We start from the raw sequence: 25,749 nt of genomic DNA, 5'->3' as shown, positions 1-25,749 counted from the left end.
TGACACCTTAGTTTTGAAAATCAGTTGACAAACCAACTTATGACAGAAAATGTATGTCTATTTTCTGCCACATTTCATTTCAATAAATAAAGAATCAGGTTCTTTATTTATTATGTATGCCATTTATTGATTTAATTATTTTAATTTTTTACTAGCTTCTTCCAATGTGCTTATGGCACGCCCTCCGGGTGGGTTGCCCTGGCAGGCGGTGTTTCGTTATGGGACTATTAGGTGTCCAAAATTGATTACTTCTTGTTAAAAATTTTTTTTTGAATGATGAAAATTGATAAAGGAAAAGCGAAAAAGTATCAGCAAATATTCCTGATTAAATCTGGTTTAGATCGGTTTCTAGTGAAGGCAGTTACTGTTATTCAGATTTGAATACTAGATCGTGGGTACTGGTGTTCTTTGGTGGTTGGGTTTCAATTAACCACACGTCTCAGGAATGGTCGAAATAAGACTGTATTAGATTACACCATCATTTACATTCATACATATCATCCTCATTCATCCTCTAAAGTAATACCTTATGGTGGTTCCAGAGACTAAACAGAAAAAACAGGCATAGGCATCGGGAGTTTGAATTTTTTTGGTGGGGGCTAATAGAAAAAAAAAGGATAAAGGATAAGTTATAAAATGATATTACAAGGTATAATTTAAATTTATTTATAAACATATAAATATAAAAACATATATGTAAATATATAAAAGAAAATTAATAAACATACGAACAAAAAACCTTGAGGCAATTCTTTTATTATATTTAAAAAATTCTTCTCTTCAATAAACAAAAATTACTGTTCTACTATCAGTCTAGACCATCCAAAATTTCTCCAAAAACAACATTTTTCACTCATTTATTTCTATGGTCTGAAGACAATTTCACTTTCATTCCACTCCACGCTTTTACTCTTGATAATGCAATAAACAACTGCCCATGCCCAAAACCTCTTCTCAAATCAATACCAACCTATTCAAAGGTTTTTTCATACAAAAAGCTAATCGCAGAGGAACTGAAGTCTCTTCAATGAAAACCCTTTTGTACTCTCATCAATCAAAGTCATTCTTGGAATACACACACTGTTTCGTTTCTCCTTGCATATCTCCAGTAAAATTTTGCACCTTAAAACATTTTTCTCCATTCCTCTGATGATAAGTCATCTTCTTTACCTCAAGAACCAGAATGTATCCTTGGTATCCACTAAGGGGCCCTATGATCGCTTAAGTTTTGTGTCTGGGATTGCCACAATAAACCTAATGATTGAAATGCCTTTGAAATATAGCTAATTCTACTCAAATAAAACAAAAAAGTAAGGAAAAGTTTTAAATAAGTTACCAACTACTGTGAAGCTGGCTCAGGAGTTGATTGTTTTTAAAATACATTTTCACTAAACAGTTATGTGTTGAAAAGGGTTCTTTTTTTTCATTTTCCTGGTTGAAGCCCTTAATCTGGAATTTCTTTTTTTTTATTTCTATGAAAAGTACTACTTTCTTACATTAAAGTATCTAGCATATAGACATATTTACATACCTAAAAATGAAATATATTTGTTGTTTTATCCTGTATTTTAATTAGTTTTTTTTTTTTTTAATCTATTATAATCTTTAAAAACGATTAAATATTACACTTTCATTAGTAATTGAGAACAAAAAAAAAATTCTCAATATCTCTTATAAAAAATAAACTATTATGTCAGCGTAGCTTAATTTTCAATCACAAAATTCAGGTAGGTTTTAAAAGCTTTCACCTGAGATATTAACAACTCCTTTAGAACTTATTTTTACACCTCACTTCTTTAAAGTCTGTAAAGTTGTGTGGGTTTGCAGCAACCCAAGTATTTTTAATAATAAATAAATTTTTTGGTAAATAAAAAAGGAATTAAATAAGTTAAAAACTATATTATAAAAAATTGCACAAAATTCCACAATATAAATACATTTAAAATGAATCAAATAATAATATGCATTCATGTCAGTTCAACAAACAATCATTTTTTTATATATAAACCTTTAATAAACATAAAATAACAATAATAACACATATAATTCACAATGATTTAGAAACTATTATTAAAAACAAACTTTTAAAGTTCTACTAAAACCCAGTCTATAAATACCTACAATTAGGTTTTCATATTAACCTAACTCTACAGTACTGTACCTACTTTTAAATAATTAATATTCAAAACATATAAAAACATCAACAAATTTTTCTGCAGAAATACTTAATATATAATTAATTAATTAAACCAGTTCTTAGAAGTATCTTATAATAATTAACTAATTCACAGTAATTACAATTAATGATTAATTAACTGGCGTTAAGTAATAGATAATCATTAAGGAAATCTAGTAGGATCATCTCTTGCATTATTATACAAACTTGCGTAATCTGTATTTAGTCCTTCATTTTTAATATTGTTTGTACTAAAATCATTATTCTTCACATTTGATTTATGAGATCTCATAAAATATGGCCTGTATGGTCTTTGGTGCACTGCTGCTGAAACAAATACATAGATAAAACACGACAAATACACTAATTACACGTACTAAATCATAATTATTAAAAGTAATGGGCATTAAAAAAATTACTGAACCTGCTGGACAACCGTCTTGCCCGCAATTTTTACTGATATTGGAGTATATTTATCTAGAATTAGGAGCATTATCGCAAAAAGATAAGACATTTTCAAAAAAAATTTAAGCGACTAAAAATTATTGATTAAAAATGGAGTGCATATGTATTTAAAGAGTTTGTTCTAAAGCAATTAAAATTATAAATCATGATTTTTCTTGTAATAAAAACTTAAATTAAACAGCTTACTTGTAAACAAAATTTGAATAAGTAATTGTAATAAACTGCAATAAAACTGTTTACATCGCAAATAAGATTTTATATTCACCTGAATCATCATCATATCTCCTTTTATCAATTGTCATACTAATCATGATGATTCACAACGATCGTGACCCTTTATCGGGCAATATCAGGTAGGACTAAGATCATGGACCTCCATTAATTCTGTCGTCTCTTCACCAATTCTCCTCAAAAACTTTCTTCACTTCTGTTCTCTTCCAAGTTTCTTTACACAATCTAACACCTTGGTCTTCGTTTAGGTATTTTTCCAATTATACTTAAACATTTTCTTTTGATAATCTTCTACTATGTATTTTCTGCAAGCACAAACTCTGCCCTGTTCTGTTCTCTCCAATAATACTTTTCATCTTTATTTCAGCATTTCTTGTTCTGTCTTTTAGAAGACTGAATCATTTATTAGAATATGGATATATAGATCGTGAAAATCTGCCTGTTTATATTTCATTAGTACTTTCTTATACTGCATAAAACTTCTAACACTTAAGTAGAATCTTCCTGCCACCTGGACTCTGTTAACAATTTTCTGTTTTATCTTCACCACCCTTATATATGTAACCTAAATACTTGAAAATTGTTTAATGATTTTCCAGTGTTTTCTCCAAGTTTCTTAAAACTATATTTTCCATTTTAATCATTCCTCGTTGGTAACGTTTTACTTTTCTGTATGCTTTTTTTCATCCCATTTTCTTATTTCTTTTAAAGAAAGTTTTGGACAACATCCTCCTTTTTTCCAAAAATATCATCTGTGAAAAAACTATTCTCTAGTATATGGACTTCTGTTTTTCTTTTCACCTAGTTAAGGTTTCACCCATAATAATAGTAAATAAAAAAGGTGAGAGTTCACTTACAGAATAGTGTAGAAAAATTATTTAAATTACAGATAAATAATTATAACAATAAATGTTTATTAATGCTAAGTTCTTGTAACAGTAATAATAAATATAAATACCGACCGCTATCAGTCATATTTTCTTGAGGAGGTGGATCATTTTGATTATTAGATGCAGCACCAGTTGTTCGCAAATGTGGCGGAATATCTGCCTCTTTCAACTCAACCAATCTTGTATCTAATACTTCACAATCGATCTGCATCATCGTAAACGGCTCTGCAGTATTAAGAGTACCTAAAATAAACGCACAAATTCTATTATCAGTTAAATTTACCAACACCTTAAAAATGTGCATTACAATAAGAAACTACACTGTTAAAAATACCTACAGCAAATATTTCAAGGATTTTTTACGTAATATAACATAGAATATATCCTAGCGACAAATTAAGCATAACTTTACTTTTTTACATGCAATAATTATATTTATTTTAAATATAATTTTTATTACTCATATTTTCTAAAAAAAAATAAGTTTATAAGAAATACTTCATACCACAAAATTATGAATCATGAGGATTAGGAATATCATAAATATATACTATGTTCAACAGTGAAACGAGTGCAAATCCTTCTAAAAATGAATTAATCTTGAAAATAGTTACTTTTCTGAACATCAAACCATGTTCAGAATTGTTTTTCTGTTGTAATTTTATCAATATCAATTATTGAGTCTGATAATGTTGATATGTAAATAAGTACTAGTACCAGCATATGCAGACTGTGCCAATAATCACATGAAGCTCATCAGTTACTGTGATTACAACGCAGAGGAAGGTTCAGTGTGTTTTATGGGTCGTTAAGTTTGAGTCTGTTACATTGATAGGCATGAACACAGCAGTGTTTAATGAGTTACCACTTCACAAAAATAATATTAACTAATATGAGATAACATCTCAAAGAAAAAACGAGCACCTTACTGAAGCATCAGATCACGAAGACCATCAAGGTGATACGGCCATTGAAGATATGCAAACAAATTAATTGCATAGCCTGAAAGAATCGGTGCAGAAGTTGTGAACAGTTGTTTTTGAAAATACATAAATAAACAACTGTTTATTTAATTGTTTTAAATAAACAACTATGCTTTATAGCTAATAAAATTCAGGTATTACATAAAATTTATTTATAAGACAAAATTAATTCATTTTAAGTGAAAAAGTTTAAGTTTTATTTTATAGCACAAGCTATTTCAGCATAACATTCAAATATGTAAAACTAAACTTTTACATGCCATTATGGAACATTAAAGTGACAGCAAGTTAACGTTTGATGCACGTTAAGAAGATAAATTTATTGATCCCTTCTTCATTGCTGAAAAAACTATAACAGGAAACAACTTCCTGGGTAAGTTAGAACAGTGTGCAATGTCCCAAATACTGCTGAGATTTCTACTTAGACACCGTTCCTTTATTTTTTCTATACTCATACAGAATTTCCTAAATGATACATTTCTCTCAGCAACAGGTCAAACAAGAAGGATGGATAGCTTAGCCTCCAAGGTCTCCAGATCTTTCCCTTACAGGTGCTTACTCATGAGATTTTGTAAAGGCACAACACACTTTATCTGTTCAAATAACAAATTTGGACCGCTTAAAGCATCCGATCACTGAACTTGTTTTGTATATGGGGTAAGGTTAAATATTGTTTTGATGGTTGCATGGCAACAAAAGGAGTACAAATCAAAATCTACTGGGTAGGTAGATTCTTAGAAACTTTCTCTTTACTTTGACATGAATTTCCGTCTCTGTTATGTTTTGTTCCAAAAATATAATTGTCATTGTTGTTACTTAGTATGTTTTAGGAGTGTTTACAGACTGGATGAGCGCAACTTACACAGCTTAATATGCATGCACATCTGTTTGTAGCTGTGGTATACTTTTATGCAATTCCCTACATTCAATACATTCCATTGCAATACATTCAATTCATCTAATTAATGCGATTATTAATTACATAGAGGCAGGTTAGTTAGGACTCAATTCTGTATGACATATAAGGTTGATAAAATTACTGAAATATAACTTTATGAATAGATTTATGCCAATAGAATGGCTTTCTTCTCTGATAATTATAAAGAATATTAAATGTTATTTTAAGTTTATAAATATATACTAAACTTAAAATGTAGCTCCTTTATAACCAACTTCAAAAAGGAGGAGATTCTAAATTCGATGTACGGTTTTTCTCACAGTAAGCATACTTCAAAAACAAAATATTTTTACTGTAATTTTATATTTAAATGAATTTTTTTTTAATTTGGATACAAACCATTTAGGTGTAAAGAAGGCAGCACAAGGGACATCTTGGGACGCAATGTGTTATTATGTGCGATTGCAGGTAGTAGCAAATGGTCACCGGAAAAAGATACAACATAGAATGTATCATCACGACGTCTAATTGCATGCAATAAACCGTTCTGTTCAACTTGTGTACCAAGTAAATCCACTTCATGAAACAATCTACGTTGCCTAAAATAAAAAAAAAAAACAAAATCTCAATAATAAAATTTTGGAAGAAGAAGATGTTATAGATTATGTCGACAAGAAATGCCATCTATAACAAACTTTTGATTTCCTTCAGTTTTATAGAAGTTCCTAAATGTAACCGACTTTTATGTTAGTTCATATTTTCAAACGCGTAACAATGTAATAAAGAAATCCAATACTGATCTTGTTTATATCAATAAAAAATAATCAAGGCGGCTATTAGTTAATTAATCCCTTAACTTCTTCAGACAGTAATCAAGGAATTAATTTGGCGCAAAGTTCTTGTATTCAAATAGTTCACCAAGAATCTAATATAGGAAGATGCTGAAAACTGAAGAAATAAATAAATAACATAATCAATATATAGAGAATTTAACCTAAAAAATTTCACTTAAAATTGTTTGGCTTTAATTTTTCAGTCATAAAAAGAGGATTATCAAAGAAGACATTGTTAATCTTGAATATTTAATCTTCCTTCATTGAAAAGATTACACCAAAAAATCACGTGAATTATTTCTTACACTAGATTCCTTTAGATTTTCATAAAATTTCATAACTACAGATTAAAATGTCCTTCAGATAAAAAACAAGTACAATAGTGTGTGATTTATGGAGTAGATCAACATATGCAGAACAAGATGTATGTGTACTATTCTTTGACAAACTTCCAAATTACCAGGAAAAAATACAGAAAAGAAATTTTACTGAATACATAGAACTTACATATTCACATTTCCTCCCATGTAGCTGCTGCTAACGTTCAGATACTTATTAATTATATCACAATAATTGTTTTGCAAACCATCATCAAAACATTTCACCACCATTCAGCCGGTTATTAACACTATTCATTAGTTCCATGCTAGTTTCAAGGTGCCAGGTAGTCAGCCAGACCATCTTGGTAAAGAAGTAACAGTCACTGCCTGCCAAAACTGGGCTTCAACGGGTAGAGTTGGAAATCTACTGCTTGAACCGTTCAAGTAAATCATTCTTACAATATGTGATTTGTGGACTGAATTGACATAGTTGTGCAAAACTATTGTGATCATTTCATGCTGCTTGTTTCGTATTGACTGCTGAAGTTTCTTCAACATTTCACAATAAATATCTGACATAGTCATACTTTCAAGTTAAACTGTCAAGAAGATTCCCTTGCAGTTCCAAAAGGCTAAAAATTATTTTTTAGTTTGATAATGCCCGCTTGAATTTTCTTAATGAATGGACTCAACAGAAGTAATAATATTATTATCAAAAAACATAATTATTTATGGATTTTAGCAGTACTGGATCATTAAAAGTTATAAAACCACACCCCTCATGGTTGCCAAAAGTGATAACAGGTTTCCTGGTTAATCAACCACTGCTGTACTAGCACAGACCTAAATTGAGAGCAGATGGGCACACAAAGAGAATATAAATTCCTGGTACCTATTGTGCATGCATGAAATTGCAATTGCAACACGGTCAATTTTAGAACAGCTATCGTAAACACAAAATTTTGTAAAAAAAGGGTTTATTAGTTTTGGACTGGTGAACTTCAAAACTTTGCAACAAAGAAAAATCCTGAGGGCCCTAGTTATTTTATACTGAAATAAATGTCTTCTCTTTATTATGTATGATTAACAAAAGGGAGACAAAACTTAAATTAAGTCATCATATTAAGTCCTAGACAATATTAAAGATTTAAAATTTCCAGTTGCACATCTAAAATGTAATATTTACAATCTTTCACAAGTTTATATATATATATATATTTTTGATGATTATTACATTCACATATTGTTTAATCACTCGCTACTTCCATTTATCTATTCATGTAACAAATATACTTGAAAAAAATACATACATTTTGGGTTTCCTTCTAACACGAGTAACGGTTGCAGGAGCAGCACGGCGTGATGGTAACGGAGTAGATACATCGGGCAACATCAATTGTTTAAGTTTTTTTCCTTCGTTAACTAATTTTAATCCAAGATAAGGAATGTCGGTAAATTCCTCATTCTGGTTATTATTAATATTAGCATTAGTATTATTATTATTATCATCATCATCATCATCCTTACTGTTAATGTTAACATTTGTATCCAAACTCAATTCCTCAACTCCAATCCACTTTCTTAATTCACTATTCAATCTGAAATAATAAAAGACCATTATTTTTTTTGAAAAAAGCAGTAACAAACATTTTTCTTTACTAAAAAATTATTCTTTTAATGTAAAAATTTTAATTAAAAAAAATTTCAGTATTTTCATAAATTACCTATTTTATTTATTTACAGATCCATAGATTATATTAAAATGTCTTAATACAAGTTATTATCCGAATTTCAGCTCATTAGTTGATAACTACTCTTTGCAAGCCCACCAATGCTGAGGAAAAAACATTAATAATAATCAGACATTTAAATAATCCTCTTAACATTTTTCCTATTCTCAATATGCGTAGCAAAATGAATGTTTCTCAAGTCTACCAAGAATGTATAGATGAATTACTCTTAAAACGAAAATAAATCACAAAAAGAGAGGGTAAACATAGTAACTAGTAGATGTTGTTCTTGACTCACATCAGTTACTGCTACCATTCTTTTCAATAATAATATGCAAAACACAGTTAATGCTACTTATTAGGAATTAATAACAATTAAGTCATGAATATATAAACAACACATAAAAGAATTTTGTAAAACCATCAGTTTTAGGCAGTGTTCAATTTTCACTGATCATACATCATAATTTTTCACAAAAAATACCAGTGTGTATTGAATTATAAATTTTTATGAAATGATGATTAATTAATTATTTTCTAAAGAATTAATAACATGAATTTACCAGATAGGCATTGCAATCAGTAATTAGGTATATTTTGTGTAATCCTGCATCCCAAACAGGAAAAAATCTTTAGAAAGGTTATAAGGCAGAGGGATTTCCATAGTTTATTAGGAAACATGAAAAACGAAGAACACGTTTTTTCTCAAAGCAATGACATGACAGAAGGTAGATGTTACTTTTTTTAAGCAACAGGTGCCAATTTTACTGAAATTCATTCAGATGCAGAGTTCAAAATATCTGGATCTCAAAGGATAGAAGAATCAACATTACTGGAAAAAAATACTTTTTTTATTAACCGCCTAATGAGCTATTTTACAAAACAATGATCTTTCTCTAGAGAATAAAAAACTAAAATATTAGCAACAGCTCCAGGTTTGCTAATGAACACGTTTTCTCTATCATCAGTACAACTGGATGTGCGATAAAATATTTCCTGTAAGACAATATTCAGCTGGGCTGATTAAGTGATCATTTTTCCTTCTCACAAGACAAGCAGGGGATTTCTATTTCTAGATTTCTGAAGGCATTTCTATAAACCTGTTACAAAAATTATAAATATAAAACTAACAATGACGAAATTTTCTGGCATTTGCATAGAGCTTAAAATTTAATTTCACCCCTCTTATAAAGTTCAAAATTAATAACTTTTAGAGATAAGCTATTTTCTTTTTTATTTATAAAAATAACTTTAAAATACAGGATGTCCCATATAAACGCAACTCAACTTATATTGGCAGGTATTGAAATAATAAAAAGGCGTGTGTAAATGTAAATGTAATTTTTATTATTACCATCCATTACCTTACATTTAGAGTAAATGTTGGAAGTGGCCGCCATCTTCTTGAATACAAGCTTCAATTCTTTTTACAGCGTTTCTTGCAAGTTTTTTCAAAGTTTGTGGCTGGATATTTAATACAGCTTGTTCAATATTGACTTTCAATCGTTCAAGTGTTCGTGGTTTGTTGCTGTAGACTTTTTCTTTGAGGTAATCCCATAGAAAAAAATCCGCCGCAGTCAAATAATCTGGAGATCTTGGTGGCCACAAGCCTCGACCGATAACACGATTACCGAATAAGTCCTCAACGAAATCAGAAGTCGAACCTGTGTAGTGCGATGTCGCACCGTCATGTTGTAGCCAGCAGTGTCTGTCTTCCTCTTCCAAGAGTGCAGTGATCTGAAATAAAATATCCTGATATCGTTCTGCATTAATGGTGTACTCGAAAAAAATAGGATCGATTATTTTCTTCCGTGATATCGCCACCACATGCCCAACTTCTCCGGGTGTAATTGATTTTCGTGATAAACGTGGGGATTTTCAGCACTCCAAATTCTACAGTTTTGGCTGTTTACGTAGCCATCCAAATGAAACCGTGCTTCATCTGTGAAAAATAACGAATCCATAAGATGAATTCCCTCACGCAGAAATCGACGGAACCGTTGACAATATTGTAGCCGTTTTTCTTTGTTGGGCTCAAGAAGTCGATGAACTGTTTGAATGTGGTAAGGTTGTAATTGTAATTGTTTGGTCGCCCGATGAACAGTTGATTTAGACAAATTAATTTCAGCAGACAAACGTCTAATCGATTTATTTGGCGAGGCGAGTAATCGGTCTTTGATTTCAGTGACTGTATCTGAATTCAACACTGACGCAGATCTTTTGTGTTCCTTGTTATTAACAGAACCGGTCTCTCTAAATTTTTCAACTAACCTTAATACTGATGTTTTGTTAGGAGCTGGTTTATCTGGGTACTTATGGCGAAACAAATCTTGCACTGCAACCACTGATTTCGTAATGAAGTACGACTCAACAATGAACGTTATGATTGCATTGTTGTTACTATCAGTAGTGTTCTACTGCGTCGCCGCGATGTTCAGATGTTGGACGAGTCCATTTCAGTAACGAGTAGGGGAGTAAGCTTGACTTTTGAAATTTCATGGATGAGTGATTGATGGGTTGCGTTTTATATGGGACACCCTGTACTTGTACAAAGGCAAGTGTAAAATCATCTGCAGTGCAGTTAAATTTTGATTTACACTGGCAGCAGCAACTGTGTGCTTGTAATAATAGAATATCATATGATTGCTGCTATGAAGGTGACACTTTACAAGGTCAGATGCATTATGTAATGAATATCAAACAAAGCCCTATTTGCTTACTGTTGGCAGTTCTATCACCTGTGGTCACTCAATCTGTTTATTGTGGTCAGAAGAGATATCAGGTCCAAAATTTATTAAAGATTTTCAGGACAGTGTGGGAATAGTATTCTGCTGCAATGTAGTTTGCACAAACAGATTGAAAAATGGTCCGATTGTGTAACTCATAAAGGAGCTACATGCTTATATATAGTCACAAGTGTCATTGAGTGTATACAGGATGTTGTTCTCTTAGACCAGCATTTCTCAACTTGGGGGTTACAGTGATATGAAAGGGGATCGTGAAATTAGCCTACAACTTTACACATAAACAATGAAATCATTTTATAGATAAAAATCATTTATTATAAACATTCTACATACATTTATAAGCACGTGTAAAGAAAATAAATTAACGAGATGGTCACAATTGTTTTTGATTTAAAAGATTTTCCAAACATGGATCTATGTAAGAAACACACAAAAGCAAATTGTTTTCAAGTGATAAAAGACAATTCCTATATTTGGTTCTTAGCACAACGAAAACAAAAAACCCCATTCAGAGAGGTAAGATGAGACAAAAGGGATAAGTATTTTCAATACTTCTGCGACTAAATTTTCATATTCTCTTCTACAAGCAATTCATAAGTATCTAAGTCATCAGATGTGAATTGTAGTTGTAACGTTTAATCAGCATATATTTCAATGAGCCGATTCAGAATCTCAACCGGTAACTTAGCAGCTGCAACAACATTTTCGCTAAATAGATTCAGTACCCATCTCTACAAGAAATCATTTTTATCTCCCGGGAAATACTTCACCAACTGAATTTTTAGCTCACAGAAATGCATCTTCACATTATCCAAATTTTGGTGAATAATAGTGTCTTCTTCATCCAATTTTTTCTATAATTGGAAGGAATGCAACCATATCAACATTTTTGCTTTGAAAATGAATAATCCTAAATATCAAGCATCTTAATGAATGCATGAACTTTGTCATTAATGAAATCTTTTTTCACATCCTTGTAAATTCACATTCAAGTTGTTTAAACGTGAAAATACATTAAGAATGTATTTATTGTACATGATTTGCTTACTTAGCAATATAAACTCATTCTATAAAAACAGAATGACAATTGTTTATCCCTAAAAAATATTATTAATCCATCTTGTAATTCCAATAACTGGTCTTCCCCCATGATAACTATCTCATTTCTGAAAAGAGAAGAAGAGATTTTTTCTTTTTGCCCATTTCATCACATTCAGTCTAAAGCAAACAGTCTATTCTGTAATGGTCAACTTCTAAAAAAATTAACCACTTTTACAGCTTTACAAAGAATTTGTAAGAGATTTCTTAACATATTTTTTGTGGCAAAAGCATATCTGTAAAGGCAACCATGTCATGTTATTAGAAAGAAAAGTTTTTTCAATTTTTTGTTTCTTACACACCTATTAAAACATAGACCATATCAATTGCAGCAGGCAATGTGTGGTTTTCTGTGACTGAATGGGGGTTTAGACATCTTAGCTACACTTAATGCTCTGAGATAAGATCGTTTAAGTGTACTTTTATCAGTATGGCATGATTTACAAATAGAAGCTTGTTGATTTCTCAAAGTATGAAATTTTCTTTCAAAAAATTCTAAAGGTTTGCTTTTATGATCCAGATGTTTAATTTCACAGTGTCAAATTAATTTTGACAGCTTCATGCTTTCAATGGAGAGGACTTGAAAGCAAACAACACACTGTGGCTTTCCATCAAGCGAGGTAAAACCGTAGTTAAATAACTGTCGTTGTACAATCTTGTCTTTTTACCCATCGGTTCACTAGATGTAAATGACTCGCTTCATGTTTTTACAAATTTATCCATTTTGCATTAGTATCTAATTGAAAAAAAACCAGTTACACCATTTGACTGCACACTAAAAAAACCGAAACCTCTATTATTATTATTTTCGGTAAAAATATGCTTTTAAAACTTAAAGGCACTAGATGCAATCTTTGCATTCAAAACTACGCTGACATTTTGCAAACCTTACCCCTCTTTTATTTATAGTACGATGTGTTCAAACGTATCATGTGTATCACTGTGGGAGTGTCATGTTTGAACATGCATTCAAACATGACACTCCCACAGTGAATATTACGCAAGCAGACCAAACTGACGTACACATCAAGTTGGAACCTGTAAATTGCTATGTTTTGTACACTTCATACATGCATGTTTATACTCGACACTAAAAATGCAGCTAAATAGTTTTAATTAAGTTCATCGGGTTGATGTAGGTGGAGGGGGGGTCACGAAATATTCACTATGTATTTTTTTTTACTTTTTTGGGGGTCATAGAACTAAAAGGGCTGAGAATCACTATGTTAGATCGATGAATGACGACTGATGAAAGTGAAGATCCTAAACAAATCGGTCAAGGTTTATCTGGCTACAAAATCATTCACAATAGACTTACGGTCAAGAAAGTGGAGCCAAGATGTCTTTCAAAATCGATTTTTTCATAACACGTAATGAAATACCAAGACACACAAAAAATGCATTTGGACTGCTATGTTAACAAAGCAGTCGACAGTAAGTTTAGTCCGGCTGTGTTTCAAAGCAGTTTTTTTAATAACACCTTCTTGAACAGAATCATTTACGGTGTTAAAATAGGATACATGACTATTATGGGCCAGAGTTCAAGTAGCAGGACATGGTATGTAAAAACCCACAGTCACCAATCAAGAAAATGTTTCAAAACCGGCTACCAGCAAGAAAAATTATGTTTACAGACTTTTTCAACTTAAAACGGTCCAATATTGATGAATTATCAGGAAAGAACCTCAACAATAAGCTGTGCTTGTTACCATGAGGTCCTTAATGTTATAAATTGAAACAAACATCATGGACTAGTATCAAAAGATGATATTTCTACATGACAAACCCATCAAATGACAAACTCACTACTGTTGAAATGGTCTAGAAAAATAATTTTGAAGTATTGGCTCATCCTCTATACAGTAACTACATAGTCTCACCTCATTAGAATAGTATTTAATTTGTCAACTCGTAGAGACATTAAGAGAGGCTGTTGATTCACTTTGAACCAATAAATAGGAGGAATAGTGCAAGCATGGCTCAGTTATTTTTAGCAAATGAGGAAGCTAGCACAATAATGTTATAAAGAAGGGTAAAGAAAATTATGTTGAAAAATGATATTACTGTAGTATTCTACAATTATTTTAAAAAAGTTTATGATTTACATGGCAGAGAGATTTTTATTTAATCTTATAGAACATATTGTTGACAAGTAAATAGTTTAAAAAACTATTTCCTCTCACATTCGGCCCCAAAAAGGGCTATGCCCCTTTGGTTCCTATAGTCACTCTCAAAGTGGTCACTCCACTTTTTTTTCTGAATTGTTGGACTGACCTTTTTTAAGTAAGGATTATTTTTTTTTTAAATTACACTAAGACAAACAGAAATTCTCCAGTAGGTTATCACTAAAATAAACCTAACTAGTGATAGAAGTCATGGATAAAAGATCCCCCAGTATTTTAATAACAGTTCAATTGCATCAATGTCCAATATACTCGTACATGATTCACTGAACTAAATTTCATGACTTGATCACCAGTTTTAGGATATTAAATAAAACACATCACCAGACACATTCATCCAAATACACAGAATTTCTCTCCAGTTATTTCACATTCTTGGCCTCAGAAGAGCGAAAATCATTAAGAAATGCCAAAAAAACCAGTATCTCAAAATTAATTCAACCCATTCTGATTCTTTCCCTCAGTATTATATTCTATAATAATCGCAAAACTAAAAACTGCAAATTTCTTAGTCATTCAAAATGAATAAATTTGTATATCGAATCTCACAAATATTATACTGCTTAGTAAGCAAATAAAAACCCAATTTAAAGTACAGTAATTGTAAGACAATCATTAAAAATTCATATTGCTCATCAAAACTGTTACAAGTAACAAACTATTCTTCTTATTATATTTTTAAAATGCTCAATGGGATTCTATCTAAGGAATTTTACGTTCATGCGTCATATAAATCTGATGGGAAAGAGTTTTCCTTCAGGAATCTCTGTTCTCAGGCAGCTGTTTATTATCTGGAGAAAAAACAGTTTGTACTATACATTTAAGTGGCATAATACTGACAAAGAGACAAAGATACCCTTATCTCTAAGGAAATTATATGGGGGTGGTCATCATTTAGTATGAATCAATGTTCTTGAAGTGCTCCTACGGGTAAGTTTGTTTCAATACATATACCATTAGGGATAGATTGTCCCTTTCTTACTATTTTATTACATTATTTTCCCATATTATTGATCCCTTCTTCCTTGAACTAGTTTTCACTAGATGAATATTGGACTCGTACAAGAATGGGGGTACCTGTAGAGCTATATCGTTGGAATTTATGTAGTTTGAGAAAAGCTACTGCTTATGGATTTTTCCAGCAGCTCTTGTTTTCTGAATGAAAGCAATAAAAAAACCAACCTGGAGCTGAATTCATTATTGAATAATACTGATACAGATCATGTAATATAAACATATACGTCCTTTTTTCTTAAAAGAAATAAAAAACTATAATAAAAGACAATAAATTGGATCCTTTATCTATTATCAGGACGTATTATCCAAAAGTATATAGGAATGAGTTATTGTAATATATAAAAAGGTGTTCTGAAAAATCAACAAAGTTGATTATCACTAATTACTTTCTTTTTGGATGAAACCAAAATATTTACAATTTATTACAATTACAAGGCCTCCTTAGTTATTAACCACTTAAAAACTAAAAAAAAAAAAAAAGAAAATAAATAAATATAAAACCTTAATGACTCGGTTTGATTGATGTTAAGCGGGCAAGTAAGTGAACCATGTGGAAAACCAGAAGTTGAATTTATAACATTTGGTGAGGGTTCCTCTAAATCCGGTTGAGTCCAAAGTAATGATCTACTGTGATGGCTAGTATCGCTTATACTATCAACTTGAGACAGTTCTGGCACTGTTCTTGTAAGTAGACTTAAAACAAAAAAATAGACATAATTAACTTCAGTAATAATAATAAAACATCTTTTTTTTATAAATCTGATTTTAAAATAATTTGTTTAGGTCTGAATTAAAAAAGCCTGAGTGCATAAAAATTTAAGATATGAAAACTTACTACAAACTATAAAAAAAAAAAAATAGATTAAATAAATTAGGCAATGTTAATATTTCAAATGTAATTAAAATGATATATGTAAGAATAACATAACTGTTTTTGTTTTCTGGAATGATAATTTATTATTAATTAAATGAGGGAAAGAGCCCCCTAAACAAAATATAATTTAAAATTAAAAGAAAAAATTAGAAAACAAATAAAATAGTAATAAGGCATGAAATTTTAAATAGAAAATGCTCAAAACCACTTTACAAATCTGGTGTTAATCTTGATACCCAACCATGTTGTTATACAAAAACCTTTCAGTACAGATTTAAATTATTATAAAAAAATTTTGAATCCCGGTATAGATATGTATATATGTGCAGGTGTATCACAAAGTTCTTTGTGGACTTTCATAACCTATTCTACTTTTGAAAATAATGGAAAAATTCATAAAAACATATGTCCTAAAATGCTTTATTTGCAAGTTACAACTAGTGAAAGATTTCCCTTGGATTTCAGCTACCCCGATGAAATGAGGTTGTACTCAAAATTCTAGTACGTTAATTAAGGGACAGAATTAGTGATTTCGTATAGTTTTTGACCTGAAAATTAAATTAAAAAAATTGTGTCGGAAGTAATTTTTGAGAAATTTTGGGTGAAAATAATAAATTGGGGTAAAAAACCCTGTTTTTTATTTTTGACATACAAAAACTTCATTAAATTGGTAATAAGCATATAAAATGTTTAAACAAAACTTGTACAGAATATAATTCTGAACAAAATGCTGTAAGATAAGTTGAATACAACAAAGAATAGTTAAGAGAAATTTCAATTTTTTTACAAACAGTGCATTACTACATTTATTAGAAAAGTACTATTTAATGTACACAAAAACCAAATTCTTTTTTAGTGATGTTAAAAATATGTAAAAACAAAATTTAATGTTAAAAATTGCTGTTAAAAAATTTTTAAAAACTGGAAATTACACAATTATAAAATAAAAATTACTTAGATAATAATTCTTTTATTAATGATAGAAATACAATAAATTATTTGAAAAATTGTTATTTCAAAGTTGCAAATAAAATAACAAGCTGATCAACAACGCGCAATACTGTGTTAGTGTTTAAACTACTCTTTAAGGTTCATTAGGTATATTGGATATTATGAACTGTGCTGTTATTAGCAAAGGTTTTCTGTAAATTTTAGTTTGAACATGATTGGTTTGCCATTGAACTAATGCTGTACATATTTACAACAGAGGTATACGCTGATATGGTATTAATTTTGGTGTAGCAATGGAATGCTACAGCTGCTGCAGTAGAATATGAAATACTTTTTTCCAAATCGCAGGATTACAGATACCAAAACAATTGGCGCGACTTTTCACAATCTTCAGGAAACAGGTTCACTACCTAGTATTCATACCAGTGACGAATGATATGATCAATACAATGCAGTTATTGATAAGATTATTATCGATGCAGTTCAGTGCAGTCCATGCATCAGTACACGACATCTTTCTAAGTGGACTGGAGTTTCACATTCAATGGTTTGGAGGACATTTAACAAAACAATTTTTATCCTTAACATAAACAGCCAGTTCAACATCTACACCCAGGAAATGGTCCACACTACTTGGAGTTCTGCAATTGATGGAATACAAATAGAAAACTCTGTAAGTATGTTTTATTTACCGAGGCAAATTTCACTTGAGATGGCATCAACAACTTACGCAATGAGCATATCTGGGCAGAAGTAAATCCTCATGATACAGTGGAAGGCAATTTTCAACAATGATTTAGCATCAATGTTTGCTAAGGTCTATTTGCACTTTCTTCAAGAAGAACTGCCACAGCTGCTTGAAGACATTCCTCTAGCGCTGAGATGCAAAGTATACTCCCAGCACAATAGTGCGCCTCCTCACTTCTCTTGTATCATTTCCTTTCATTCACTTAAACCATAATTTCTCTGAAAAATGGATGGAGTTTTGCATCTGGAATGGGTGAAAAATATTGCATACAAACAAAAATATATTCATGAGGAATTAATTATGGATCAGCTGAGCAACTTAAGGACAGCCCAAAAACTAAAAAGAGCAACAAAAACAGTACAGAAGTATGCCAAGAAACGTGCTGAGAAAGGTGGACTCTTGTTTTAACTGGCACTTTGTTCTAGAGTACTATTTCTAAATAAAATTTTAATTTTTCTATCTTGTCTTTGTTTTACTCACCTTATCTTACACCATTTCGTTAAGAATTAAATTCTCTACAAGTTTTGTTCAAAAGATTTATGTGTTTCTTACCCATTTAACAAAGTTATTGTAAGTCAAACATAAAAAAACAGGGGTTTTTTAGTCCAATTTATTGTTTCACCCTAGATTTCTCAAAAAAAAATACTGCTGATATGGTTCTGAGACCTATTTTATTTGATTTTTCAGGTCAAAAACCGTAAAAGATTACTAATTCTGCCATTAATTAACACCCTGAAAATTTCAGTATGACCTCATTTCACCAGGGTAACTGAAATCCGAGCAAAATCTTTCACTAGCCTAACTTGCCAATGAAGCATTTTAGTACAAATATTTTTTTCCATTACTTTTTTGAGTAGAACAGGTTATAAAAGTGCCAGGAGAACATGATACATGTGTATATATATATATATATATATATAAAAGGAAAATTAGTAAAGAGACAAATGTAAATTATAAACTTAAAATAAATATTAACAATAAAAAGAAGATAAAGAATAAATAACAATAACACAATGAAATTAAAAATTACACTTAAAAAATTTCTATCGATACTATACTACCTATACTATAGGTAGGTAGGTATATATTAATTTTTCAAATATCTTGTCCTGTTATTAAACTATAATTAATTATTTATAATTTACAAATCACGAGATACACACATATATAAAGTAAGATTGATCTCACCTTCAAGTCAAGTGTTAAAAATCCTTTCTCATTCAGTAAGTTCTTTTCATATCCAGCAAATTCATCATAAGTACCTTAACAACTGATGATGAATCTGGTGGAACTGAAAAGGCCTTATTGAGTGTGAAAGGATTTTTAACACTTGGCTTGAAGGTGAGATCAATCTTACTTTATATATGTGTGTATTTCATGATTTGTAAACTAATTAATTTTATATACATATATATATATATATATATATATATACACACACATAATTTTTATTAAATAAACCTCCTAGTACAGAATATTGAGATGAGACATATCTTACCTTAATTTTTCATTAAAGTACTTTTGTGGGATCCCATATTCTCAGTCATGATTGAAACAATTCTGTGTAACCACTATAAATTCTGACCTAAGTTTAAATTAAATTGGGTTATTTAAATTTATGAATTTATTTGTAATTTATTTTATATTAAACTATTTTGTTATATAGATTTTTTAATGCGTCGATGTATGATATATTTGTTAAAACATAAAAGTTAAATTATTAGCAGCATGATTCATTTGTTATTGAATTCTTTCGTAAAATAGAATTTTAAGAAACACATCATGCTGGAAAAATGTAATAATGTTTTCTATACAAAGAGCTTTACTCAGACTTTGACAATTCGAAGAAAGAGTGGTGGGGTTAAACCTGTGACACCATCAGAAAGCGTCAGTTTTATCCCGGATTTCATCGTAGTAAGTTGTTGGTGAATATAAAAAAAAAACTGATCATAAAATTTTACTAATCATGAACTATAAGAAACACAGGTATGAGAACTTTTAATTAAAGGCCATTCCATAAGGAACATTCTTGGATCTAAGAAGATTTTATTGTCGTCGATTTAAAAAATAAAAAATAAATTAAAAATATTATTATTAAAATTATAGCATGTTAAAATGGCAAAATTATATGTAAAATTGTAATTAAAATTAACTTTGGATTGGCCAATTCTTTAGTATTATATGTATTACTAAGATATTATTACATTTTTGATGTTTACAAGTAGTTATGCAATAGCGGTTCTACGTACGAACCTAAGTAGACAAGTTTTGGGACTCTTCAGTTAAATAATCTATTTATTATTATTTTATTTATTTTTAAATGTAATATGTATCATTCATCGCATTAGTAATTTTTATTTTATGTAATGAGTTTTTATAATTTTTTTGTAATTTTTGTGAGAACAACATATGCAGCATAGTCGTAGTACATTATTTCGCAAATCCCGACATAGTAAGTATATTTTTGTAAGAATATAAATTTTAAATTTTTTGTCTTATTAAATTTGATGTTTTTTTAAAAAAGGTTTATTTTTTGGTATTATATAACCCAAACCCAAAACTTACATCCATTATTGCATAATAAAAATTAAAAAATAAAAATAATGAAAATTGCATATTCATTTATGCCAGCACTAGTGTAAATTATTAAACCATTTTCATTATTTTAGTATTTGTATTTTTAAATTTTTATTATACTATAACAATTATTTCAAGCATGACTAAGAATATGGGATCCCACGAAAGTACTTTCATGTGAAACTAAGGCTTATCTCAACTTACTGTACTAATGGTTTAATAGAAATCTTAAAAAGATCAATTTCAGTAATATATATGTATATACATATATATATATATATGATAATAAAAACCTGATGTGGACACCACTTGACTTCCTTGTACTTTTCTATTAAATTATATACACATATTTCTACTGCAATTCATTTAAACTTATTTCATTTGAATGTGAGATACGATCCTCCAAGTCTTTGATAAAAGTGGACAGTTACACAATTGCTAAATTTTAAGACTTTATTAACATAAAATATTTATACGATTAATAATTCAACAATCTCACCTGAAATATTAGGTTAGAGTAAAAGTCCCTTGATTACTCTTTAAATAAATTGTTTACCAAATAATCAAATAATACAAACTGATTATTCTACACCATAAGGTCACAATTAATATTTGTAACCAGTATACAGGAGTTCACTAAATGAAATAGTTTAATTATTAACTTTTATTTATATGACACATCCGAATTCTAAAATACACACCAGGAATCTTGTGCATATTACGCACAAATGTAAAAAACTTTTCAATAATCACTTTAAATTGAATACAAGTCAAAAATGTATTTTATTTTTCTGTTAAATAATTAGATAAAATGATTTTTTTTTTAAATAAATATACAATTTTTATAAGAATTTGCTAAGAAAATCCAAAAATAATATAATTCTAAATTATAATTTTCAATTAATATTAAATAATCAGATGTTTCACCAAATCTATTACTTTTAGTTTATTTTACTTCTAATTTTATTTCACTAATAATTTTTTCATTTTTTTTTTTTTTTAATTATCAATAAATTATTATTGTAAAATTTGTTTACAATCGTGGGTTAATAATTATAAAATCAATATATTTAAATTACAAAAATAAAATAAGTTAAAAAAAATAAACAAAAGAAGATGACGCCCGATTCAAACTGATGTCCTTTAAGATCCACATATTTCATTAATGAAAATTTTTATTTTATTTTTGATTGCAATAAAAAAGGGAGGTGCCCAACTAGATGTTACAACAGTAATAAATCCAAAATTTCAACATCCTACAGCTATTCATTTTTTAGTTATGCGAGATACATACACACCTGCATACGTACATACAGATGTCATATCGAAACTAGTCAAAATGGATTCGGGGATGGCAAAACTGAGATGTTTTGCGATCACATTACTTCCTTTACTTCATACAAGGAAGTAAAAAGTACATAATTTGACAATATTTAGAGACAGTTTAAGTCAAAAGTAAAAAGTCAGCATAAATTAGATATAGTCTAAAACACTAAAAATCTCAACATAAATTATTAGCCACCATCCCTTTTATGTAGGATAACATAAGATAAAGAATTCATCTCAAGAAAAAATAACCTTCCAACCTCCTAGAAACATTCTACATAGATTAAAATTTTGACAAGATGAGTATTTAATGTTCATATAATAGTAGATTTTCATAAAGAATTTTAATTAACTAAAATTCTGAAAGGATATTAGATATCGGTGCTCAACTTTCATGTAACAGTGAATAATCTCCATCACTGTTAAAAAATTAAATCTCCCACTTATATAATTCTTGTTTCAGCTTTTTTAAAATTTTGGCTTCTAATAAACTTATTTAATGATCAGCTTTTAAGTAATGTTAAGCTACTCAGGTCAGTTTTTCAGGTCTTGTAACAACCCAAATGCTTCTTTATTCTAGTTTCAATTAATCTTTTATAGTTTCTGTATGTAACCTAAACAGTAATTATTATCTTAAAAAACTGGAAATACACGTTCACTTTTTTGATGGGTTCTACAAGAGCTGTTCGGAAAATAATCATCCTAACAGAGAAAAAAAGTTTTCAGAATTTTTTTATTTTTATTTTTCAACATACACCTTATAAACTTTACATTTAGACCGCTGACATTCAAAATTTTTATACCATCACTACAATGCATTTTGCCCAAATCTGCAATATAAGCAGTTGTCTCAGCTTTGACCTTATCATTTGAATTGAAGCTGTGTCTCATCATCCAGCGAGTCATTTCTTCAGGTTTGGGAAGAGAAAGTAATCACTGCGAACCAAATCCAACGAATGTGGAAGCACTTCAAAGCATAAGTCATGAAGTTTTGCAGCAATAACTCAAGACATCTGTGCAGATCCTTTATCATGGTGAAAGAGCACTTCGTTTTGGCCAGATGTGGACATTTAAAGACTCTTTTGTAAATTTCTCTTTTCTCCTATTTATCCTACACTTAACTTCATCAACCCATACAATTTTCTACATCTTATTTTATCCTGTTATTTTATTCCCTTCTGGATTTCCCATCTTTTGATAATACAAAGTTCTACACCCTCATACAAATATATCTAAATTTTTATTTTTAAACTGCTGGATTTGTATTTGTAATCAACAGACTTCTTTTCTATATGAAGGGTTTCCTTCCTTGTTAAGTCTGTTTCTCTGTCTTACTTTACCATCATCCATTTTTACATTAATTTTTCCATTTTTAATAAATAACAAAATCATGCAACTTCTGCAAGTTGAAATTCTTTATTAACCTCAAAATGCAATTCTTTATTAACCTCTTTCCTGCCACACCCATAACCTTTATTTTATTCTTATTTATTTTAAACTGAATTTTTATCTGAATAATTCCAGCCAAAAGAAAATATCTCAACAGTTATATTACACATTTATTTCTCTCCTTGAAGAGAAAATAATCGATCAGTGGTGTTTCTTCTTCTGTAAACAAATTGAAAAGCAATGAGAGGGAAGGCTACAAACTAGTGATTTCTAATTTACAGCTTTCTTCATTTTCTACACAACTATAGTCGATAGTACTGTATAATAAATCAATATGAAATATAAAATAATATAGAAACCTCTATTACAGCATCAATCACCCCAAAAAATTCCAAAATTTCACATTAATTTTAATCCATTCTATCAATGTATTAAATATGATAAACATTCTATTAAATAATAAAAATAATGATTATATAAACAGCATTACCTGATTGAACCGAGATTAACAGAAAGTATTAAAATTAATGCAAGCAGAACTGAAGTCTTTTTAACATTAGGTGACTGAATTGTAACTTTATTCTTATTATGTAAATTTGATTCCAAACGGTTTAATTGTTCTTTAAGTGCAGAATTTTCCTGAAAATAATTTTTTTTTTAAATTTATAAAAAAAGAAAAAATTATACAAATTAAAAAATTTTAAACCAGAGAACCAGATGTAGTGATAAAGATGAAAGCATTTTGAAATATTTTGCTACCCACCTTGAGAAAGGAATTTACAATTATTCCTTTTAACTGTTACAATGTCTTGAACTTGTTACAATAGAAATTTGAATCTTTGCTGTCATATTTAAAAATATCTGAGAATAAATCCTCCAAATTATAAATTTTGATGCGATCTCAAAAAAGACCTACTTAAAAAATGGAACTAAAAATCAAGTTTTCTCCTTTATTTACTAAAATGTTCAAAAAACCATTCATGAAGCCTATTTTACGTGAATAAATTTAGAAAAGATCAAGTCATGAATAAAATTTTTAGCTATTTCCACCAATGGAAAGCAATAATATGTTGTTAATATAACAATATAATATGTTCTCTATATTATAGAGAAAACAACCTAAATTCCATTCATTAAATTACTTAGTTCAAGAAAAAATTATGATCAACAAAAATAAGCAAACACTAATGTGTTAATTTCATCAATCTAAACAGTTCCAAACCAGGTTGTACATCATATGTATTCACTATTTCAATATAAACTTGCTCTTACCATCAGTTCTTAGTCAACTTCATTAAAAAATAATGTCATGTATTAATAAACCATTTTTTAAAGGTTTGGCACGGTCTAAAAAGCAATATCTTATATTTGTAGCTTTAATATAATTAAAAAAAGTTTATTTGGCTATTTTATTAACTTTTTTCTGAGATTTATAATAATTGTTTTAATTTTTTTTAAATTATTATTTGTTTTGAGTAAAATTAAAAATGTGATTCATCTCTTGTTTATGCCTCTGCTTACTATAACATCAGAAATAATAAAATAAAATGGTACGATAAAATAAGAACTCAGGCATGACATTCTTCTCTTTATATGCTGCAAAATTTCAATTTCATATGCCTGCAGACAAGCTCTGAGCTTGTCTGTTTTATATAATTTAAATATATATAAATATATTTAAATTCTGTTAACATAAACCATAGTGTGCAGAACATTGAGATAAGACATATCTTACCTTACTTTTACCATGAAAGTACTTTCATGGTATCCCGCATCTTGAATCACAATTGAAATATTTAATTAAACTGCATATTAAAAATTAAAATAATAAAATAATGAAAATTGCATATAAATTTATTATATAAGTGCTGCTATCTGTGCAGTTTTTATAAGATGTTTTCCTTAAACACTGTGAAATGGTTTATCAAATTGAAATTTTGTTTGTATTTATTTATATAAGAAATATTTTTGTAATATATTTAATTTTATGTCATCTTTACTAATTTTTTAAATTTGTGTTAATACCAGAAATAGAATGTTTATTAGATTGGTCTGCCATATTATATTATTTATATTAATATACAGGGTTATTTTTTTTTCAAGGTCTGATCGGTCACAAAATAAAAACCCGTGCAAAAATCGGATGAACCTTTGCACATATGTGTTGCGCAGTGTCTCTAGTATGGCCTTCAATCATTCCGTGTCACTTCGTTTGGTTCTGAACACGCAGCTAGCACGTAAACATGTCTACAACAATAGCATCTCCTGCCAAGTGTGAAGTGCATGCAGTAATTCGATTTCTTCAGGCTGAGG

General features: G+C 29.4%; 1 protein-coding gene across 3 annotated transcripts in view; it reads right to left on the bottom strand.

Annotated features, from left to right (window-relative positions):
* Nucleotides 1-637: 637 nt before the first annotated feature.
* Nucleotides 638-25,749, bottom strand: part of Atf6 (bZIP_ATF6 domain-containing protein ATf6) — a 112,521-nt gene continuing 87,409 nt past the window's right edge. For 2 of the 3 annotated variants that reach the window (XM_075370157.1, XM_075370158.1), the window contains 6 exons: nucleotides 23,927-24,075; nucleotides 16,073-16,264; nucleotides 8,107-8,394; nucleotides 6,043-6,242; nucleotides 3,835-4,005; nucleotides 638-2,500 (listed from right to left, as the gene is read on the bottom strand). In XM_075370157.1, the coding sequence (XP_075226272.1) occupies nucleotides 2,340-2,500; nucleotides 3,835-4,005; nucleotides 6,043-6,242; nucleotides 8,107-8,394; nucleotides 16,073-16,264; nucleotides 23,927-24,075 (1,161 nt within the window). In that variant the 3' untranslated portion in view covers nucleotides 638-2,339. The remainder of the gene's footprint in view (nucleotides 2,501-3,834; nucleotides 4,006-6,042; nucleotides 6,243-8,106; nucleotides 8,395-16,072; nucleotides 16,265-23,926; nucleotides 24,076-25,749) is intronic. The other variant, XM_075370155.1, reaches the window with a different exon arrangement.

Source organism: Lycorma delicatula, chromosome 7 (assembly GCF_047948215.1).
Source record: "Lycorma delicatula isolate Av1 chromosome 7, ASM4794821v1, whole genome shotgun sequence".
In the NCBI taxonomy this organism is placed as follows: Eukaryota; Metazoa; Arthropoda; class Insecta; order Hemiptera; family Fulgoridae; genus Lycorma; species Lycorma delicatula.
This window is presented reverse-complemented; position numbering and strand designations above follow the sequence as displayed.